The sequence below is a fragment of the Carettochelys insculpta genome, chromosome 2 (genome assembly GCF_033958435.1).
Source record: "Carettochelys insculpta isolate YL-2023 chromosome 2, ASM3395843v1, whole genome shotgun sequence".
NCBI lineage: Eukaryota > Metazoa > Chordata > Testudines > Carettochelyidae > Carettochelys > Carettochelys insculpta.
In genome coordinates, this window is record NC_134138.1 from 48353762 (window position 1) to 48371729 (window position 17968).

General features: G+C 44.3%; 1 protein-coding gene across 1 annotated transcript in view; it reads left to right on the forward strand.

Moving 5' to 3' along the window:
• CDH17 (cadherin 17) overlaps window positions 1–17968 on the forward strand; it is a 48505-nt gene that overhangs the window by 7476 nt on the left and 23061 nt on the right. The window contains exons 3-7 of the mRNA XM_074985703.1: window positions 4316–4450; window positions 5200–5338; window positions 8863–9021; window positions 12887–13086; window positions 17473–17604. Of these exons, the coding sequence (XP_074841804.1) occupies window positions 4316–4450; window positions 5200–5338; window positions 8863–9021; window positions 12887–13086; window positions 17473–17604 (765 nt within the window). The remainder of the gene's footprint in view (window positions 1–4315; window positions 4451–5199; window positions 5339–8862; window positions 9022–12886; window positions 13087–17472; window positions 17605–17968) is intronic.

Sequence of the window (17968 nt, forward strand, 5' to 3'; positions counted from 1 at the left end):
GGACAGCTGGAACAATTACTCATATTCAAGCAAGTTTAACTACAATTAATCACAACTATGCTGCGCAAATGTTCAAAGTAACATCATATTGACCAAACCCCTGTTAAAAAGAAATACTCCTGTGATTGACCTCCCAAGGGAGCCAGCTGGGGTTACTCCAATAAGGCTGAACTGCAAGTTATGGGGAGCCATTCCCTAAGACTGGTGACTATTCCAATAGTAATATTCATCAAGCCATAACAAAACAGTTTCCATCATAAATGGAAGCCATATCAGAAGCCTAAATACAGTTGCCTTAAGGCAATCTGGTATTAGACCACCACCATGATACCAATATGAAAAGTGATGAGGATCACTGAAGATTTATTAATCACATAAGAAATTTCTACCTGTTCCAAAGAATCAGACACATTACACCTCGGGTTAATGAATATTTCAGCTCTTATCCAAATACACCATGGCAATGGGCCTTGCCCCCAGCCCTGAGGTCCGAGCAGAAGAGCTGGCAGCCAGGACTCAGGGGTGGCCTCTTCTTTATATGGTAATCCTCTGAGTGTCTTCTCCTGGATCATCCTGAGTCTGGGGATCCAGCTGGATGCACAGTAAAGCCCCAGAGGCTACTCACTAGGCCACACTGAGTTTGTCATTAATTAGTAGACTTTAAAGGACTTCAAAGGACTAAAACCTTTGGGTCTGGAAGCAAAGCAGAATCTCCTCCAACACTCCCAGTCTGAGCAATCCTGTCACAGACTCCACCCCCATGCTTTATGAAAATTGTGTTATGGGTATCAATATCCATAACTCAGAAATGCTTTAGACAAAATAACCTGTCATGTGACCCACCAGTTCTAGTGTTACAGTCTGCTGGATCTCTCTATCTGATTTTGGTGCAGGACTGGGGCTGGCTAATCCAGGCTGGGGGACAGGTAGTTGTCTCCAGCCAGGCTAATGGACACACACCACTGCTGTGCTTGGAGAACAGGACAGATGCTTTGGACCCAGTCTGACTCCACTGCAACTGTTCTTGGCTACGTCTACACGTGCAGCCAACATCGAAATAGTCTATTTCGATGAATAACGTCTACACGTCCTCCAGGGCCGGCAACGTCGATGTTCAACTTCGACGTTGCTCAGCCCAACATCGAAATAGGCGCAGCGAGGGAACGTCTACACATCAAAGTAGCACACATCGAAATAGGGATGCCAGGCACAGCTGCAGACAGGGTCACAGGGCGGACTCAACAGCCAGCCGCTCCCTTAAAGGGCCCCTCCCAGACACAGTTGCACTAAACAACACAAGATCCACAGAGCTGACAACTGGTTGCAGACCCTGTGCCTGCAGCATAGATCCCCAGCTGCCGCAGAAGCAGCCAGAAGCCCTGGGCTAAGGGCTGCTGCCCACGGTGACCATAGAGCCCCGCAGGGGCTGGAGAGAGAGCATCTCTCAACCCCCCAGCTGATGGCCGCCATGGAGGACCCAGCAATTTCGACGTTGCGGGACGCGGATCGTCTACACGGTCCCTACTTCGACGTTGAACGTCGAAGTAGGGCGCTATTCCTATCTCCTCATGAGGTTAGCGACTTCGACGTCTCGCCGCCTAACGTCGAAGTTAACTTCGAAATAGCGCCTGACGCGTGTAGATGCGACGGGCGCTATTTCGAAGTTGGTGCCGCTACTTCGAAGTAGCGTGCACATGTAGACGCAGCTCTTAAGTCCTAGTCTGTCTTAGTCACTCCCCACCAAACCAGCAGCTTGCAGGAGATGCCACGGTAAGACCTAAAGGGTATTTTTTTTTCGTCTCTGAACCATAAGCAACTATTTCTCTGATCACTTCTGAAGTCAGACTCAAACGCACAGTCCCCATCACACATAGGAGGACAGCCCCTTTTCTGGACATACTTGAGCTTCTGAACTTAAGTATCAGCGGGGTAGCCATGTTAGTGTGTAGCTGCAAAAACAGGAAGCCCTGTGGCACCTGATAGATTAACCAATTTTTTGGAGCATAAACTTTCATGAGCAAAGACCCACTTCATCAGATGCAGTGTAGGGGAGATTCCTGAGGCAGGTCTAAATATACAGGCTCATGAAAAGAAGGGAGTGCAACCAAGAGGAAGGCCAGAACTGACAAGGTCATTTCAGTCAGGGAGGATGTGGACCTCTTCCAGCAGCTGATGTGGAGGTGTGAACACCAAGAGAGGAGAAACTGCTTTTGTAGTTGGCCAGCAATTCCCAGTCTCTGTTCAATCCTTGATTGATGGTGTCAAATTTTCAAGTGAATTGTAACTCTGCAGTTTCTCTTTGGAGTCTGTTTTTGAAGTTCGTTTGTTGCAGGATGGCTATGTTTCAATCTGCTACTGAGTGTCCAGGAAGACTGAAGAGTTCTCTTACAGGTTTTTGTGTATTACCATTCCTTATATCTGATTTGTGTCCATTTATTCTTTTACGTAGAGACTCCAGTTTGGCCAATGTGCATGGCAGAGGAGCATTGCTGGCACACAATGGCATATATTACATTAGTGGATGTACAGGAGAATGAGCCTCTGATGGTGTGGTCGATGTGGTTAGGTCCTGTGATGGTGTCGCTGGTGTGTGTGTGTATATATATATATATATATATATATATATATATGTGGGCAGAGCTGGCACCAAGGTTTATCGCAGAGATTGGTTCCAGGTTTAGAGTTACTGTGTTGTGGTCTATAGTTGCTGGTGAGAATTTGTTTCAGGCTGGTGGGCTGTCTGTAAATGAGGACGGGACTGCCTCCCAAGGTCTGTGAGAGTGGAGGATCTTTGTCCAGAATGGGTAGGAGATCAGTGATGATGTACTGGAGAGGTTTTAGCTGCGGACTCTAGGTGATGGCTAGTGGTGTTCTGCTGTTTTCCTTTTTGGTCCTGTCTTGTGTACCCAGAAGCCACCTGCTACATCTGGTTCTGTTGATCAGTTTCCTCACTTTCTCGGGTGAGTATTATAGTTTCAGGAAAGCTTGGTAAAGGTCTTGCAGGTGTTTGTCTCTGTCTGAGGGATTGGAGCAAAGCACTATGCAAAGGGATGGGAGCTGCTTCCAGCCTCAAGGGGAGAACAGGGAGAAGGAGGGATGGCCTGGCCCATGTCTTTGCGGAACTCATCTCTTCTGTTCCCCAGCTCTCATGGCTGGAAAAAGTCCATCCCTTGCTGTCCATACAGTGTCAAAAGGCAGCTAACGCTACCAGGCTGCTGCTGGCCACTGACATAATCCAGCCACTTTCAGTTCTTGGCTCAAGTGCAAGTAGGAATGGGTTAAACCCAAAGGACGCATTGTGGTTGTGCACCAGGCCTAGGGAACCTGACTGTAGGGGCTTCAGCCAGCCTGGCCAGAAAGGAAGCTCAGGAGGCTGCTGTGGAGCCTACAAGGTCAGGGCCCACACAGACGAAAAATAATTTCCCTTCCAACCACTGCATAACTTGGATGAGGGTGGAGAGGCTTCCTTGTGTCAGCGCTTTGTTGGGCTTTGACACATGCATGGCTGGAGGGTCTTAGGGACACCAGCCCACCCGGTAGCAGCAGAGAAGAAAGGAGCCTGCTGGCCAGGCTATTGGTGAACTGAAATTGGTTCTCTGCACAGTGCCAGGAATGGGGTGCACTTTGCCAGTGCACGGGAGACCTATGGAGGAGCAGTGGAGGGTGGAGGGGAGGGGCTGGTGAAGCGGCAAAGGAGGGAGAGGGCAGCGAGAAGAGCAAATGCATGGGCAGGAGAGGTGACGCGTAACCGGCCGCTGCCTCAGAATGCCGCCAACAGAGCTTGGAGACAGGGCCGGGGCAGGCCTGCTGGCCAGGACTGGCAGGCAACAGGGGCTGTGCTGATGGGTCAGCAGGGAGAGGGCATGGCCCATATGCTGTGGCTTTGGCCCATCACCAGCCTTGCCCTGCATGACCCCCCCATAAGCCACCAGACCCTACCACTAACCACCGAGTGGCTGGCAAGCAGGGATCTGGTCAGCAGCAGGACCCACCAGTGCTGACAGGGGGAGGTGGAAAATGTGTGACAATATGCCTAATTTTAAGCAAAAGTCTGAACACAGGCGGGGTTTAAATTCTTAAAAAAATGAGACATCTGGTCACCTCACCTTCCTGGGAACTGGGCAAGTAATGTGAACGCTGACTCATTAACTGATTCAAGACAGGAAACACACCAGAGTATTTGAATATCGTTTGCCTAACTCGGACAGGGAGCAGTGCAGTCAATGAATTTGAAAAACTGTGAATTAAGTAAGTTAAATTCTCCACATTTTCCTGACCCTTTTCTCCCTGATTTTTTTTTTCTTTTCCTCTCTAGTTTACAGTCGATCCGCCTACTGTCAGTTTGAGGCTGTCTGGTGAAAAAGATGGCATCATTGAGATTTCATCAGATGGCTATCTGTATCTCAACGGGTCCCTGGACAGGGAAAACAAAGCAATCCACAGGCTACAGGTGAAATAAATGAGAAATAGGGCAGATTAAAAAGGGAGGCGGGGTGTGTGATAACTTTTTTTGTTTGCCAAAATTTGAAGTTAACGCATCCTGGACACCTCTACCACCACTCTGTTTTGTGGCTAATTCCTTAGGCTGACCCTGTGGCTCAGTTTACTTTTTCTGGCCACGTGTAGAATAGCACACTCAAGTAGACACATACCGATGCTTTTGTCATTGTGATCTGGATAGCATACATTTCTATATGAAGAAGAAGAGAACTAAGGGATTGCTCCTGAAAGGTACTGAGCATTCTTTCCTGTCCAGCACCTTCCAGGACTATGATCTGAGTGGTCTCCACAATGGAGATCAGACTGCTACTGAACAAGGTCACGACCACTGAGGGATACTTTATGCTGTTGGTGTACTGCACAGTGAAAACCACCCAATGAACAGTGTCACGACTAAAGATGCCTGAAAAAACAAAAACAAAAACAAAAAGCAAACAACCCCACCACCCGCCCAAAACTACAGTAGGGGTGTTTGGCTAGGGATACTCCATTCCAGTGAAATTCACTTTGAAATCTGGTGGTACTAAGATTTATTCAGTATGCCTCAGCAGCAGCTATCATAACTGTTATGTAGTCTCATCTTCACATGAAAACGATCAGGTTCCAACTGTCTTCATTATCAATCTGCTGGTTATATAATTTTCCAACTCAATTAAGTGAAAATCTATCCTGGCCATTCCCTTCTCTTTTCAATATTAGGTGGAGGCTCTGAATGAAGAAGGGGAGAAAGTGAAAGGTCCCTTCTCTATTACTATTAATGTTCAGGATATTAATGACAATGCACCAAAGTTTGACAAGTCAAAATACTCTGGAGTTGTAAGGCAGAATTCCCATCCAGGTAAAAGCCATGATTATTATTATTATTATTGTTTAAAATGTATAGCATGCCATTTAATGAGCATTGTGGAAGATAGTAAATTGAAAATGCTAGTCAAAGAACAGCACCCTGTCACAAAGGATGTTACAAATTAAAGGCATTTAATTTGGGTACAATTTAATACAAACACTACATAGGTATACAGTGGTGTGTGCCTATCACAGCTGAAATATTTCACGGAACTTACCATATTACAATTATTAGTTAGTAAATATCATTATCTCCACTGTGCAGGCAAGGCTGAAGCTAAAAGAAGTTACAGTGTGCCCAAGATCACACACAAAACTGGTGTTGCTAGAGAGCTAAATTATGTAGGTCGTCATAGAGCTATATCAACCGTGCCTAGAGTGAAAAAAAATTATGCCACTAGAGCTGTTAGACAATGGGTGCTTTGTATTTCCTGTGGCAAAACACTCTCCAGAAAGAGGGCTGCACTTTCAGCAGTTTCCAAGCAATTTTGTATCATAGATTGCAGCAAGCCAATTTAGAAGTCATAAAGATAGGGAAACAAGTGATGAGAGCCATGAGAATGAGAGAAAGAGGCATAACCAGCTATTAGCCCTGTGATTATGGAGGCAAAAAGGAGCTTTCAGTAACACTCATGATTCTACAGCTTGCCATGCAAGAAAGGAATGCAATAGTTTTTGAGTACATTTGCAGTTCTTCCTGGTGTGAGGGGTTCTTACAAGTCAAATGGATCAACATTTAAAATGCAAACATTTGCTCGCAGTTCCACGCTTCTGTAGTCTCCATTTGTCTTAATGCTCCACGACCTGCTTTTCACCAAGAAGACCTATTGTACAGCATGTCTCAAAATTTTTGTTCAATAATTTTCCCATGGGAAAATACCATTTTAATTGAACTGGAAATATTCATGAAATTATATCAAATTCATCTATCAGAGAGGTAACTGAGTTAGTCTGCATCTTCAAAGACAACAAGAAGTCCTGTGGCACCTTATAGACTAACAGATATTTTGCAGCATAAGCTTTCGTGGGCAAAGACCTAGTTTATGCTGCAAAATATCTGTTAGTCTATAGGGTGCCACAGGACTTCTTGTTGTTTTTAGCAAATTCAATGAAATTTCCTGCAAGAGAAATGTTTCCCAAAGCAAAATGTTTTTAATTGAAAAAATATTGTTGTTTTGGAAGAATGTTTCAAAATTAAATTTATATTTTGAAAGTTAGCTTGTTTTTAATTTTAATATTTAACATTATTTAATGCATTTAAGTTGGAATGGTGCATATGAGATACCATATATTTTCATGTCATATTTTGACAACATAATAGTCAAATCTTTTATTTTAAAAAAAATAGGGCTACTGCTACACAGCGCAGGCTGAAAAATTCTAAAGTGTCAGTAGTAACAGGGAGGGAGCCATGCTAGTCTATATACTATCAGAACAAAAAAGCAGTCCAGTAGCACTTTAAAGACTAACAAAATAATTTATCAGGTGATGAGCTTTCATGGGACAGACCCTCTTCTTCAAATCATAGCCATACCAGAACAGACTCAACATTTAAGGCACAGAGAACCAAAAATAGTAATCAAGGTTGACAGATCAGAAAAATTATTATCAAGGTGAGCAGCCTCTCTTTCCAAATGGCTGTGAAAGTTCCTCTTCAGTAAAACACAGACTTTCAGGTCATTAACAGAATGGCCCACTCCATTGAAGTGCTGGCTGACAGTTTTGTGAATCAGGAGTGTTTTTATGTCTGTTTTATGCTCATGTTTAGGCTGCTGAACTCTCTTTTATATTCAAATTCGACACATTAACACATGGTTTGAACCGGGATGGGAATTTTCTAGCTCATTATAGGGGCTCTTTTACATACTTTGCTTTATCTAATTCTTGACTTCCCCCACTCCTTCTCCCCCTCTGCTCTCTGATTTGCTCACCTTGATAATAATTTTTCTGATTTGTCAACCTTGGTTACTATTTTTGGTTCTCTGTGCTTTAAATATTGAGTCTGTTCTGACATGGCTATGATCTGAAGAAGTGGGTCTGTCCCAGGAAAGCTCATCACCTAATTATTTTGTTAGTCTTTGGAGTGCCACTGGACTGCTAAAGCGTCAGTAGTTTGTATTGTAATGAAAAGGGTCAAATTGTTCTGTGAACAGTGAGGTGACAAAGTTTGATGATGATATGAAATTACTCAAGATAGTTAAGTCCAAAGCTGACTGAGAAAAAATTAGAAAGGCATTTTTCAAAACTGGGCGACAGAGCAACAAATTGGCAGGTGAAATTCAGTGTTTGCAAATGCAAAGTAATGCACTCAGAAAAAACAATCCCAATTACACATACAAATTTAGAGGGCTATATTGGCTGTCTTCAAGAAAAAGATCTGGGAATCATTGCGGATCATTCGTTGAAAACATCTGTTCAACACGCAATGGTAATCAAAAAAGCTAACTGACTGTTAGGACCCATAGGAAAGGGATGAGTATAAAACAGAAGCTAATCAAAATGCCCCTCTATAAAATCATGGTGCATGCAGAGCTTGAATGCTACACGCAGTTCTGTTTGCCACATCTCAAAGAAGATATCTTAGAATTGGGAAAGGAGCAAAGAAGGGCAACAAAAATGGTAAAGGGTATAGAACAGCTTTGATATGAAGGGAACTTAAAAAGAAAATTGGTCTGACTCAGTGTAGCTTTTCCTATTTTTTGTTACAAACAGGAGACACTTGGATCAAAAATAAGCTAAAATGTTTCAATGTGTGCTAAGTACTACCTGCATTTAATTAAGAAGATGTTACATTATATTAAGCCATGATTTGGCATGTTATGGTATGTCATACTATATACCACTACCACTGTCATTAAATAAAATAAAAATAATAAAAAGGGGAAAAATGCATTTCTAAAGACATTTCATTTTTGATGTGACTCTTCCATCCCCCCTCCTCACCCATCCCAAATTCTCCCAAATGATTTTTTTTAAATTGACATTTTACAGGAAATTTCAAAAACATTTCTTTTTGTTCTGGAACAAAACCGAACTTTGCTATGTCAAAATTTCCCAGGCAACCACCATTCTAAGTTACAACCAGCTCTAGTGAAGAGCTCTCTCTTTAATGGTAACAATTCTAGCTGCAGTAACAGTGTTGCATGTTTTCTGTACACTCTGGGAGGGATTTATTTGCAGAAGCAGCACAACCTGGCTGTAAATTAATAAGGCAAATTGTTGGAGCATGCCCCTTTCCCAAGAAACTCTGTGCAGGGGGAAAGCCGGAGGAGATGCATCTTTTGCATCCAGCATCAGCCAGCCCCCGCCTCCGTGTAAGGGGAAAGAGAGAGCATGTCGGGGGACAAGATTCCCTGAGGGACTTGACATAGGCCACTAATGTTAAGGTTGGAGTCTACGCAAGCCTAACTTGTGCAGGGCAGGTGAGTCCTTAATTAGGAAGCTGCAAATGCATGGATTAGAGAAGTAAGGGTCTTTCGCTGTTCTCTCATGTGTTTTTCTTCTACATCCAAACAGGCAAACCCTTCATGTATGTCAGTGCTACTGACCGTGATGATCCTACCACTCCCAATGGCCAGCTGAGTTATGGCATTCTCCACCATTTCCCTAACCCTTATTCTAAGATGCTTTTTCAGATTGATAATGCGACTGGTGCAATCTCCACAAATGAGTTAGGTATGTAAAATTATCATTAGTATTGTTGTGGTTTTTATGTCAGGCTCTGATCATGAGTTCCATTCTGTGTAAATAACAAGTTACTTCCTGACCTGAAGTGTCTATAGACTTAAAAAACAGAGAACTCTGTTTTTACTATGATTAATATTTTTTTTATTTTGGTAGAGCCTGAGGCCCCATGGTGCTTGGTGCTTCACAAAAGCAGAAGAAAGACGATCTGTGGCTTAATGAGATTACAATCTAAATATGCTGGAATCAGCACTGATTTAGGAATTTATCATGAATAGCTGCTTCCCCCACAATGCATTTTTGTAACAATGTTGTCTGATAGTAGTTTAGATAAGCCCAGAATCTAAACTGTAGTCAAAATGTTTTCTCTGTCTCCTTTTTGTTTGATTTTTTTTCCCTGACACGAGGTCTCTTGAAACTGTAATTCTCAACATTCTCAGGAAATTGAAGCAATTCAGCAGAGTAAGAGCCTTATGCACCTCCCAGTGACATCAGTGGAAAGACTTCTACCGATTTCAGTGGGGCTATGTTGACTTACACTGGGGAGTTTTGTAGACAAAACTGGGGTTTTGTCAGCAAAACTCATGTAGCAGCTACACGCAAAATGTGTTTTGTCAACAGAAAAGCAGTGTAGATGCTCTGGGGGCCCTTTTGTCAGAGTGGATCAAAAGATCGATCTGCTTTTATGGGTAGATGTGATCTGCCGACAGAAGTGTTGTTGGAAGAGCTCTTGTGAAAGTAATGTCTGTCGACAGATGCTTCTAGTGTAGACTTAGATTGAGAGTTTGATCAGATCTTAAAACATTACAGCTATGGCCGTACTAAACAATTTTGTAGGCAAAACTGGGCTTTCGTCAATAAAAGTTGCAGCATGTCTACACACACGAAATGCATTTTGTTGACAAAAAAGCTGTGCAGATGCTCCAAGGGATCTTTTTGTTGACCGAGCGAATCGAAAGATTGATCTGCTTTTATGTGTAGACGCGATCTGTTGACAGAAGTTTTGCCGGACCATCTCTCCCAACAGTAACGTCTGTTGACAGATGCTTCTAGTGTAGATGTAGCCTACCTGTTCTGACCAGAACTCATTGCCTCTTTTGGAGTTTTGATTTCACCTGTTTGACAAGTTCTAACACAGAGGCTCAGCTTTCAGTTCAGAAAGAGAAGCCCAGAATAACAGCTGTAAAAGCAGGTCACCCCAACACAGGCATACAAAGCAGAAGTTGGGATCCCTCTGCAGCTAAACAATGTATCAGGAACAGCAACATCTACACAACGTGATAGGGTCAAATCTAAGGCAGTTAGCTTGATTTTACAATGTCACTGTCTTCACTGTAAATACCATTAGGTTGATTTTAGGCAGCGCTAAGGTCGGTGTCATAACACTGTGGAAAACTACTTGACGTAGTGTCGAGTTCGAATTAAGACTAGTGTGGAAATGCCATAACTTTTAATAGACTTTTTTAGCCTCCAGAGGTGTCCCAGGTGTATCCGAGAATGCCCCACAGTGCTCTGCTCTGGCTGCTTCCATCTCCCCTACTCTCCAGGAGCACAGGAGTTAGGTAACAGGAAGCCCTCAGATTAGAATCTGGCACCAGGAAGCCCGTGGCTGTAGGGTCATGTTCGTATAAGAGGCTGAGAAACTTCTTTCTTTGCTATCAGTGTGCTGAGCACATCTACCCATTACAAATACCCACAACATGGAGTTCATGGTTCTGTCTCTACCTCTGCAAGCTGAGCACTTGGGTTTTTTTTTCAGTGCTGGCACCAGCCCTGGCCCCACCGCATCACGTGGCAGCTAGGATGTGGCGGGGCGGGGGGTGTGCTTTTATGAGAGGCCAGGAAACTTCTTTTCTGTGGTTTACATTTTTGCAGCCCCCCCCGCCCCTGGTCGGCCACAGGCACCACACAGTTGGGATCTTTCCCGCGCCCAACCACATCATGTGGCTAACCCCTGACCCAATGAAAGGACGTACCTGCTGTTCAGTGCAGACCATACTGCCAGGCAGCACCATGACCTGGCTTCCACGTGGTGAGGGCTCCAAAGATGGGAAAGATTTTTGGGGTCTTGCCCCTCATTGACTGAGCAACACTGAAGGGACCATTTCAAGTGGCCCTTCATCCTCTAACCCCCTGAATCTTCCCCAAATGGGATGGTGGGGGGCGGCCACCTAACAGTGAAATGGGGCTGGCCCCATGGCCTGAGCAACACTTCTTGTTGAAGTTTGGCCAGCCCCATCCCCCGTGCTGGGCAACTCTGTGTAGTGAAGTCAGAAGCCAAAAATGTTTTTCCAAACCTTTTCTAGCCTTCTCTTTCTTCAAGCTTCGGCCCCCTTAACACAGACAAAAGTGGTTGGAGGGCCAGTTGAGAAGACACAGACTCCTGGGTGATCCCAGGGCACAGAAACATTCATGTGTGTGTAAATTTGGTGAGCCCCATACCCCATGTTGGGCTCCACTGTGTAAAGAATTGGGAAGCCAAAAACCCTGCCTCACAAAATCTTTTTTTTTCCAAACCTTTACTATCCCCTTCTTTCTTCAAGCTTTGCATTGTTCCTGCATTATTTTCAGGGATCATGTTTCTATAATCAAGGGAGGTGGGTCAGTGGCTGGAGGGACAGTTAAGAAGACTCAGACACCTGCTGCTTTTTGTAAAATGATAATTCAGTTATAAAAAACAATTCAGTTAGGCTACGTCTACACGTGAAGCCTACATCGAAGTAGCCTATTTCGATGTGGCGACATCGAAATAGGCTATTTCGATGAATAACGTCTACACGTCCTCCAGGGCTGGCAACGTCGATGTTGAACATCGATGTTGCGCAGCACCACATCGAAATAGGCGCTGCGAGGGAACGTCTACACGCCAAAGTAGCACACATCGAAATAAGGGTGCCAGGCACAGCTGCAGACAGGGTCACAGGGCGGACTCAACAGCAAGCCGCTCCCTTAAAGGGCCCCTCCCAGACACAGTTGCACTAAACAACACAAGATACACAGAGCCGACAACTGGTTGCAGACCCTGTGCATGCAGCATGGATCCCCAGCTGCAGCAGCAGCAGCCAGAAGCCCTGGGCTAAGGGCTGCTGCACACAGTGACCATAGAGCCCCGCAGGGGCTGGAGAGAGAGTGTCTCTCAACCCCTCAGCTGATGGCCGCCATGGCGGACCCCGCTATTTCGAAGTTGCAGGACGCGCAGTGACTACACGGTCCCTACTTCGACGCTGAACGTTGAAGTAGGGCGCTATTCCCATCCCCTCATGGGGTTAGCGGCTTCGGCGTCTCGCTGCCTAACGTCGATGTTAACATCGAAATAGCGCCCAACACGTGTAGCCGTGATGGGCACTATTTCGAAGTTGGTGCCGCTACTTCGAAGTAGCGTGCACGTGTAGACACGGCTTTATAGAAGCAAGAGATTTCACTTAATTTGGTGATCTTTGTTGATGCCCTACTCTTTTCCTCCTTTCCTTCTGGAAAAATGGCCATTTTCTTTCCAGGGGAGGGGTGAGGGAATGAGGGCCATGCAATGTGGGACAATGATATCATAGACGCACAAGCACTCGTGGGGCATTTTTCCCATGCTGCACCAGCAAAAATACCCAGATTGCTACAGGGCTGAGAGAACTGTGGGACAGGTTCCCACAATGCACTGCTGCAACAGTCGATGTTTGGCAATTGAGTGTGGCAGCAATAAGCTGACTTTGTGGGGAATTTGTGGAGAGGTGAGGATAGCCAAACTCGACTTTATAAAACCCAGCATTACAAAATCATTTTAAATAAATTTGAATTTGTCATAGTGTAGATGTAGCCAAAGACTTTGTTTAATTTCTCTCCTGTCTCTTTGTTTTGTCTCTAGGATCTCAGCTCCTAAATCCTGAAAAGCAGGATAAGTTCATCCTTGTTGTCATAGTGAAGGATTTGGCAGGAATGTCAGAAAATGCTTTATCCAGTAACACTGACGTGGATATAACTGTGAAGGAGAATCTTTGGAAGGCACCTCCAAAAGTACATATAAAAGAAAACTCTACTGAGCCTCATCCCATTGCTGTCACACAGGTAGGATCTAGAAATCATAGAAATGACTAATGATAGGGGATCTACAAGCTCTGTTTTCCCTGTTAACTGCAGAATCGTCTTCCTGCTATCAAGGCTTTGGTACATCCTCTGTGTTGGATAGCTCAATCCATGGGAGTTTGGGCTGAGGGAGCACTGAAGAAAAATGGAATGTGGATTTCAAGATTTGGCCCTTTGGGACAATTTTACATAAATGGAAAGTGGGCAGTGTGTGGATTTCCCTGTAGTACCTTACAATGAAAGGGATGCTGGAGAGATGCTTAAGGTATAGGCCAGAGCACTGTCAGTGTTAAACTGACAAGGATTTTTGCCACTGAAGTTTACACAAAGTGCTAGTCTTGGTATATTCTATGAACTGCAGGCACTGTATAGGGAACACTGTGGATGTGTAGAAAACATGAAGGAGCAGAAAGGATATTCATTCCAGCGCTGTTTGGCACAATATGAATTCTGACAGTCAGAGCCCATTTGCTGGAATAGAGAAGTGGTCTTCTGAAGAATGTAGGGAGGATTTTTGCAGATGAGGAATATAATAGTTGAGGAAAACGTGGACAGTGCTAGTTAACACCACAGAGAGTAGCGCATGAAGGGCTTGGGTGCCTCTTCCACAGAACTTCCTGACAGGTGCTTTTCGAGTTCCACTTGCTTCACCAGCTTCTGTTGCAGGGTCGGTTATGCCCATCCACCCTCACCCTTTTTACGAGGCAGTGGTTCAGCCCTGGGAGGTCAGCTGAAGGCACAGGAAAAGCTTTGCAGAGGTGTTGTGCCTCAAAACTGGATCTGGTGTCCCCACTTCCTTATGCTCTCTGACAGTTCCAGTACATCCCTACTGCCTGCCACTTCCCAGTCTATGGCTCCCCTGCAGCTCTCACTTCAGATATTTCTGACACTGCTTCCCCATCCTTCCACTTGGGAGCAGGGAAGTAGACTCCCCTTGCTTGGATACCAGTGTGTCCACAAAATTTTAGAGGCTTTTCACAGAATCATAGGGCTGGAAGGGACCTCATGAGGTCATCTAGTTCAGCCCCCTGCTTCAAGCAGGATCAACCCCCACCAAGTCATCCCAGCCAGAACCTTGTCCAGCTGGGACTTAAAAACCTCGAGGGATGGAGAATCCACCACCTCTCTAGGCAACGCATTCCAATGCTTCACCACCCTTCTGATGAAGCAGTTTTTCCTAATACCTAACCTACACCTCTCCCTCTTCAACTTCAGACCATTACTCCTTGTTCTGTCATCTGACACCACTGAGAACAGTTTCTCACCCTCCTCTTTAGAGCTCCCCTTCAGTAAGTTGAAGGCTGCTATTAAATCACCCTTCTGTAAACTAAACAAACCCAAATCTCTCAGCCTATCCTTGTGGGTCTTGTGCTTCAGCCCCTTAATCATTTTTGTTGCCCTCCGCTGAATCTGTTCCAGCAAATCCACATCCTTTTTATACTGGGGGGGCCCAAAACTGGACACAATATTCCAGATGTGGCCTCACCAGTGCCGAATAGAGGGGAACAACTACTTCTCTAGATCTGCTCGAAATGCTCCTCCTAATGCACCCTAGTATGCCGTTAGCCTTCTTGGCTACAAGGGCACACTGTTTACTTATATCCAGCCTTTCATCCACCATAACCCCTAGGTCCCTTTCCATCGTACTGCTACTGAGCCAGTCAGTTCCCAGCCTGTAACAACAATGCTTGGGATTCTTCCGCCCCAGGTGCAGGACTCTACACTTCTCCTTGTTGAACTGCATCAGATTTCTTTTGACCCAGTCCTCCAATTTATCCAGGTCACTCTGGATTCTCTCTCTACCCTCCAACATATCTACCTCTCCCCTTAGTTTTGTGTCATCCGCAAACTTGCTGAGGATTCAGTCCAGTCCCTCATCCAGGTCATTAATAAAGATGTTGAATAACACTGGCCCCAGAACCAAGCCTTGTGGCACGCCGCTTGAAACCGACCGCCATCCAGATATTGACCCATTGACCACTACCCGTTGGGCCCGACCATCAAGCCAGCTTTCTATCCATCTTATAGTCCAAGGATCCAATCCATATTTCCTTAACTTATGGACAAGAATGTTGTGGGAGACAGTATAAAAAGCCTTGCTCAAGTCAAGGTATATCACATCCACTGACTTCCCCATGTCCACAGAGCCTGTTACCTCATCATAGAAGCTAATCAGATTGGTCAGGCAGGACTTGCCGTGGTGAATTCATGTTGACTACTTTTGATCGCTTTTCCCTCTTTCAAGTGTTCCAAAATTGATTCCTTGATGATTCGCTCCATTATTTTCCCAGGGATTGAGGTAAGGGTGACCAGTCTATAGTTCCCTGAATTGTCCTTCTTTCCTTTTTTAAAGATGGACATTATGTTTGCCTTCTTCCAGTCATCTGGTATCACCCCCAATCTCCAAGAGTCTTCAAGGATAATGGCCAAAGGTTCAGCAATGACATCTGCCAATTCCCTCAGGACCCTCGGGTGCATTAAATCCAGACTCATGGACTTGTGCACATCTAGTTTTTCTAGATAGCTGAGAACTTGTTCCTTCCCCACAGATGGCTGCCCTCCACCTTCCCATACTACATCGTCTAGGACCATCATGTGGAAGTTGACTTTGTCTGTGAAGACTGAGGCAAAAAAATCATTGAGTACTTCAGCTTTTCCTACATCATCTGTCACTAGGTTACCTCCCTCATCCAGTAATGGCCCCACATCTTCTCAGATAACTCGTTTATTGTTAACACGCCTGTAGAAACCCTTCTTGTCAGTGTTCACATCCCTTGCCAGCTGCAGTTCCAAATGTGCTTTTGCTTTCCTGATTACTGCCTGGCATTCTCCAGCCGTATGTTTATACTCCTCCTTAGTCAACTGTCCACGTTTCCATTTCTTGTATGCATCCTTTTTGAATTTAAGCTGACTAAGGATTTCCCTATCAAGCCAAGCTGGTTGCCTACCATGTTTGCATTTCTTACTATGCAGCAGGATGGTTTGTTCCTGTGCCTTCAGTAGGACTTCTTTAAAATACTGCCAGTTCTCTTGAACTCTTTTCTCCTTCATCTTCATTTCCCAAGGGATCCTGCTTATCAGTTCTCTCAGGGGGTCGAAGTCTGCTGTCCTGAAATCAAGGGTCTGTATGTTAATTTGCCTTAAACCAGCTCTAGTGAGATACAAGTCAACAACTACTTTCACAACCGTTACAAAGGGCTTAAAAATTAGCTTTCTGCCCTCCTTCAGGTTCCTGTATTTCCCATAATAACACTCCCCTCCTCTGGTATTCTGCAGCACAAATGGAGACTGGGTGGATTATAATGGTGTGACAAACTGACACCAGTAAATACTGTATTAACTAATAGGCAAGCATCCAGAAATATTCGTGCTTAGAAGCTGACTTGTCATTGAATCACACAATGTACTGAGGCTTAGAGTATTACAAGATTATTCATACTCTGCTCCTGAGAATGGTTGGTGTGGAAAAATGACAAATAAGGGACCTAATTCTGTTCCTATTGAATGGAATAGGAGTGAGGCATGGATTTCCATGGTGGAAGGATCAAGGCCAGAAAGACTGCAGAAGGAAGGAAAACAGTGAACCATATACAAAAAAAGTAATGCTTACTTTCTGGGATAATTTATATGAATTTCCCATAGAAATGAATATGGTCTCTGTGGAGCAGGGAATATAAGTTTTACATGACAGCCCACTCTTTAATCAGCACCTCGTACTTCTTTATTATGTATTAAAAAAACTTTAGGTGTATGGGGAAAAAAAAACTCACTGTGTTTCATTTCAAATAGAAAGATCACACAAAATACCATATGTGCCAGAGCAGCCAACTAATTTTATGTGTGTGTGTCTCTCTCTCTCTCTCTCTCTCTCTCTCTCTCACACATACACACACACACGGGTGCCCCTAACATTTGACTTGCCCCTTTATATTTCCAGTTGTGAACTCAAATTGCTTAGGTGGGTAAAAGTGAAGAGGGAAAGCATAGAAGTTGTTTGGTACAAAGATGCTGTACCTTAGTGTGCTGCTATTCTAATACTGTAATAATATACCTCGTTCATACACAGGACGTTTTGTTTATTGATCTCAAAGTACTTTCAAAAGGAGCTATTATATTAACCACATTTTACCTATAAGGAGTAGAGGCAAAATGAATGACTTACCCAAGGTTATTCAGCAGACCAGTGGAGGACCTGGGACTGTCATCTGGGTTTCCCAAGTCCCAGTTCCAAGGTCTGCCATGACATTAGGTTTTACTATCTAAAATAAAGTAATTTGCAAAAAAGGAACTCTGTCTTTGCTCTTTCATTCCATTACATCCCAGTCCACACTTTCACTCCTTTGTCTTAACTCATTTTGGGAATTGTAGGTACATTGGAATGATCCAGGTGCAAAATATGAACTGATGCAAAAGGAGAAGCTGCCCAAATTCCCATTTACAATTTACCAGAATGGGACTATTTATGTGACTGAACCCTTGGACAGGGAAGAAAAGGAACTGGTAAGTAAATATGAGACAGCTCACCAATGTTCTACCCCAGGCGTGTGCAAAGCTGAGGGCAGGCCCCTTTGGGGGGGGTGAAATGCCATAAGGGGGGCACAGCGCGATCAGCTGCTGGGTCTCGGGCTCACCATTTGCACTAAAAATGTTGAAATATGTTACTATTTTTATATATGTGTATTCACATTTACAAAACAATTAACATTTTTACATTCCAGAGACTTATTTTCTTGCACATGCCGAAAGGGTTTTTTGTATGAACATACTGTAACCAAAATTTCCATCTGTTTGGATTACATTAGACAGGTTGGCGGGGGGACCCTGCTTATTATAGGGATGAAAAGTGGGGCCCAACATAAAAAGT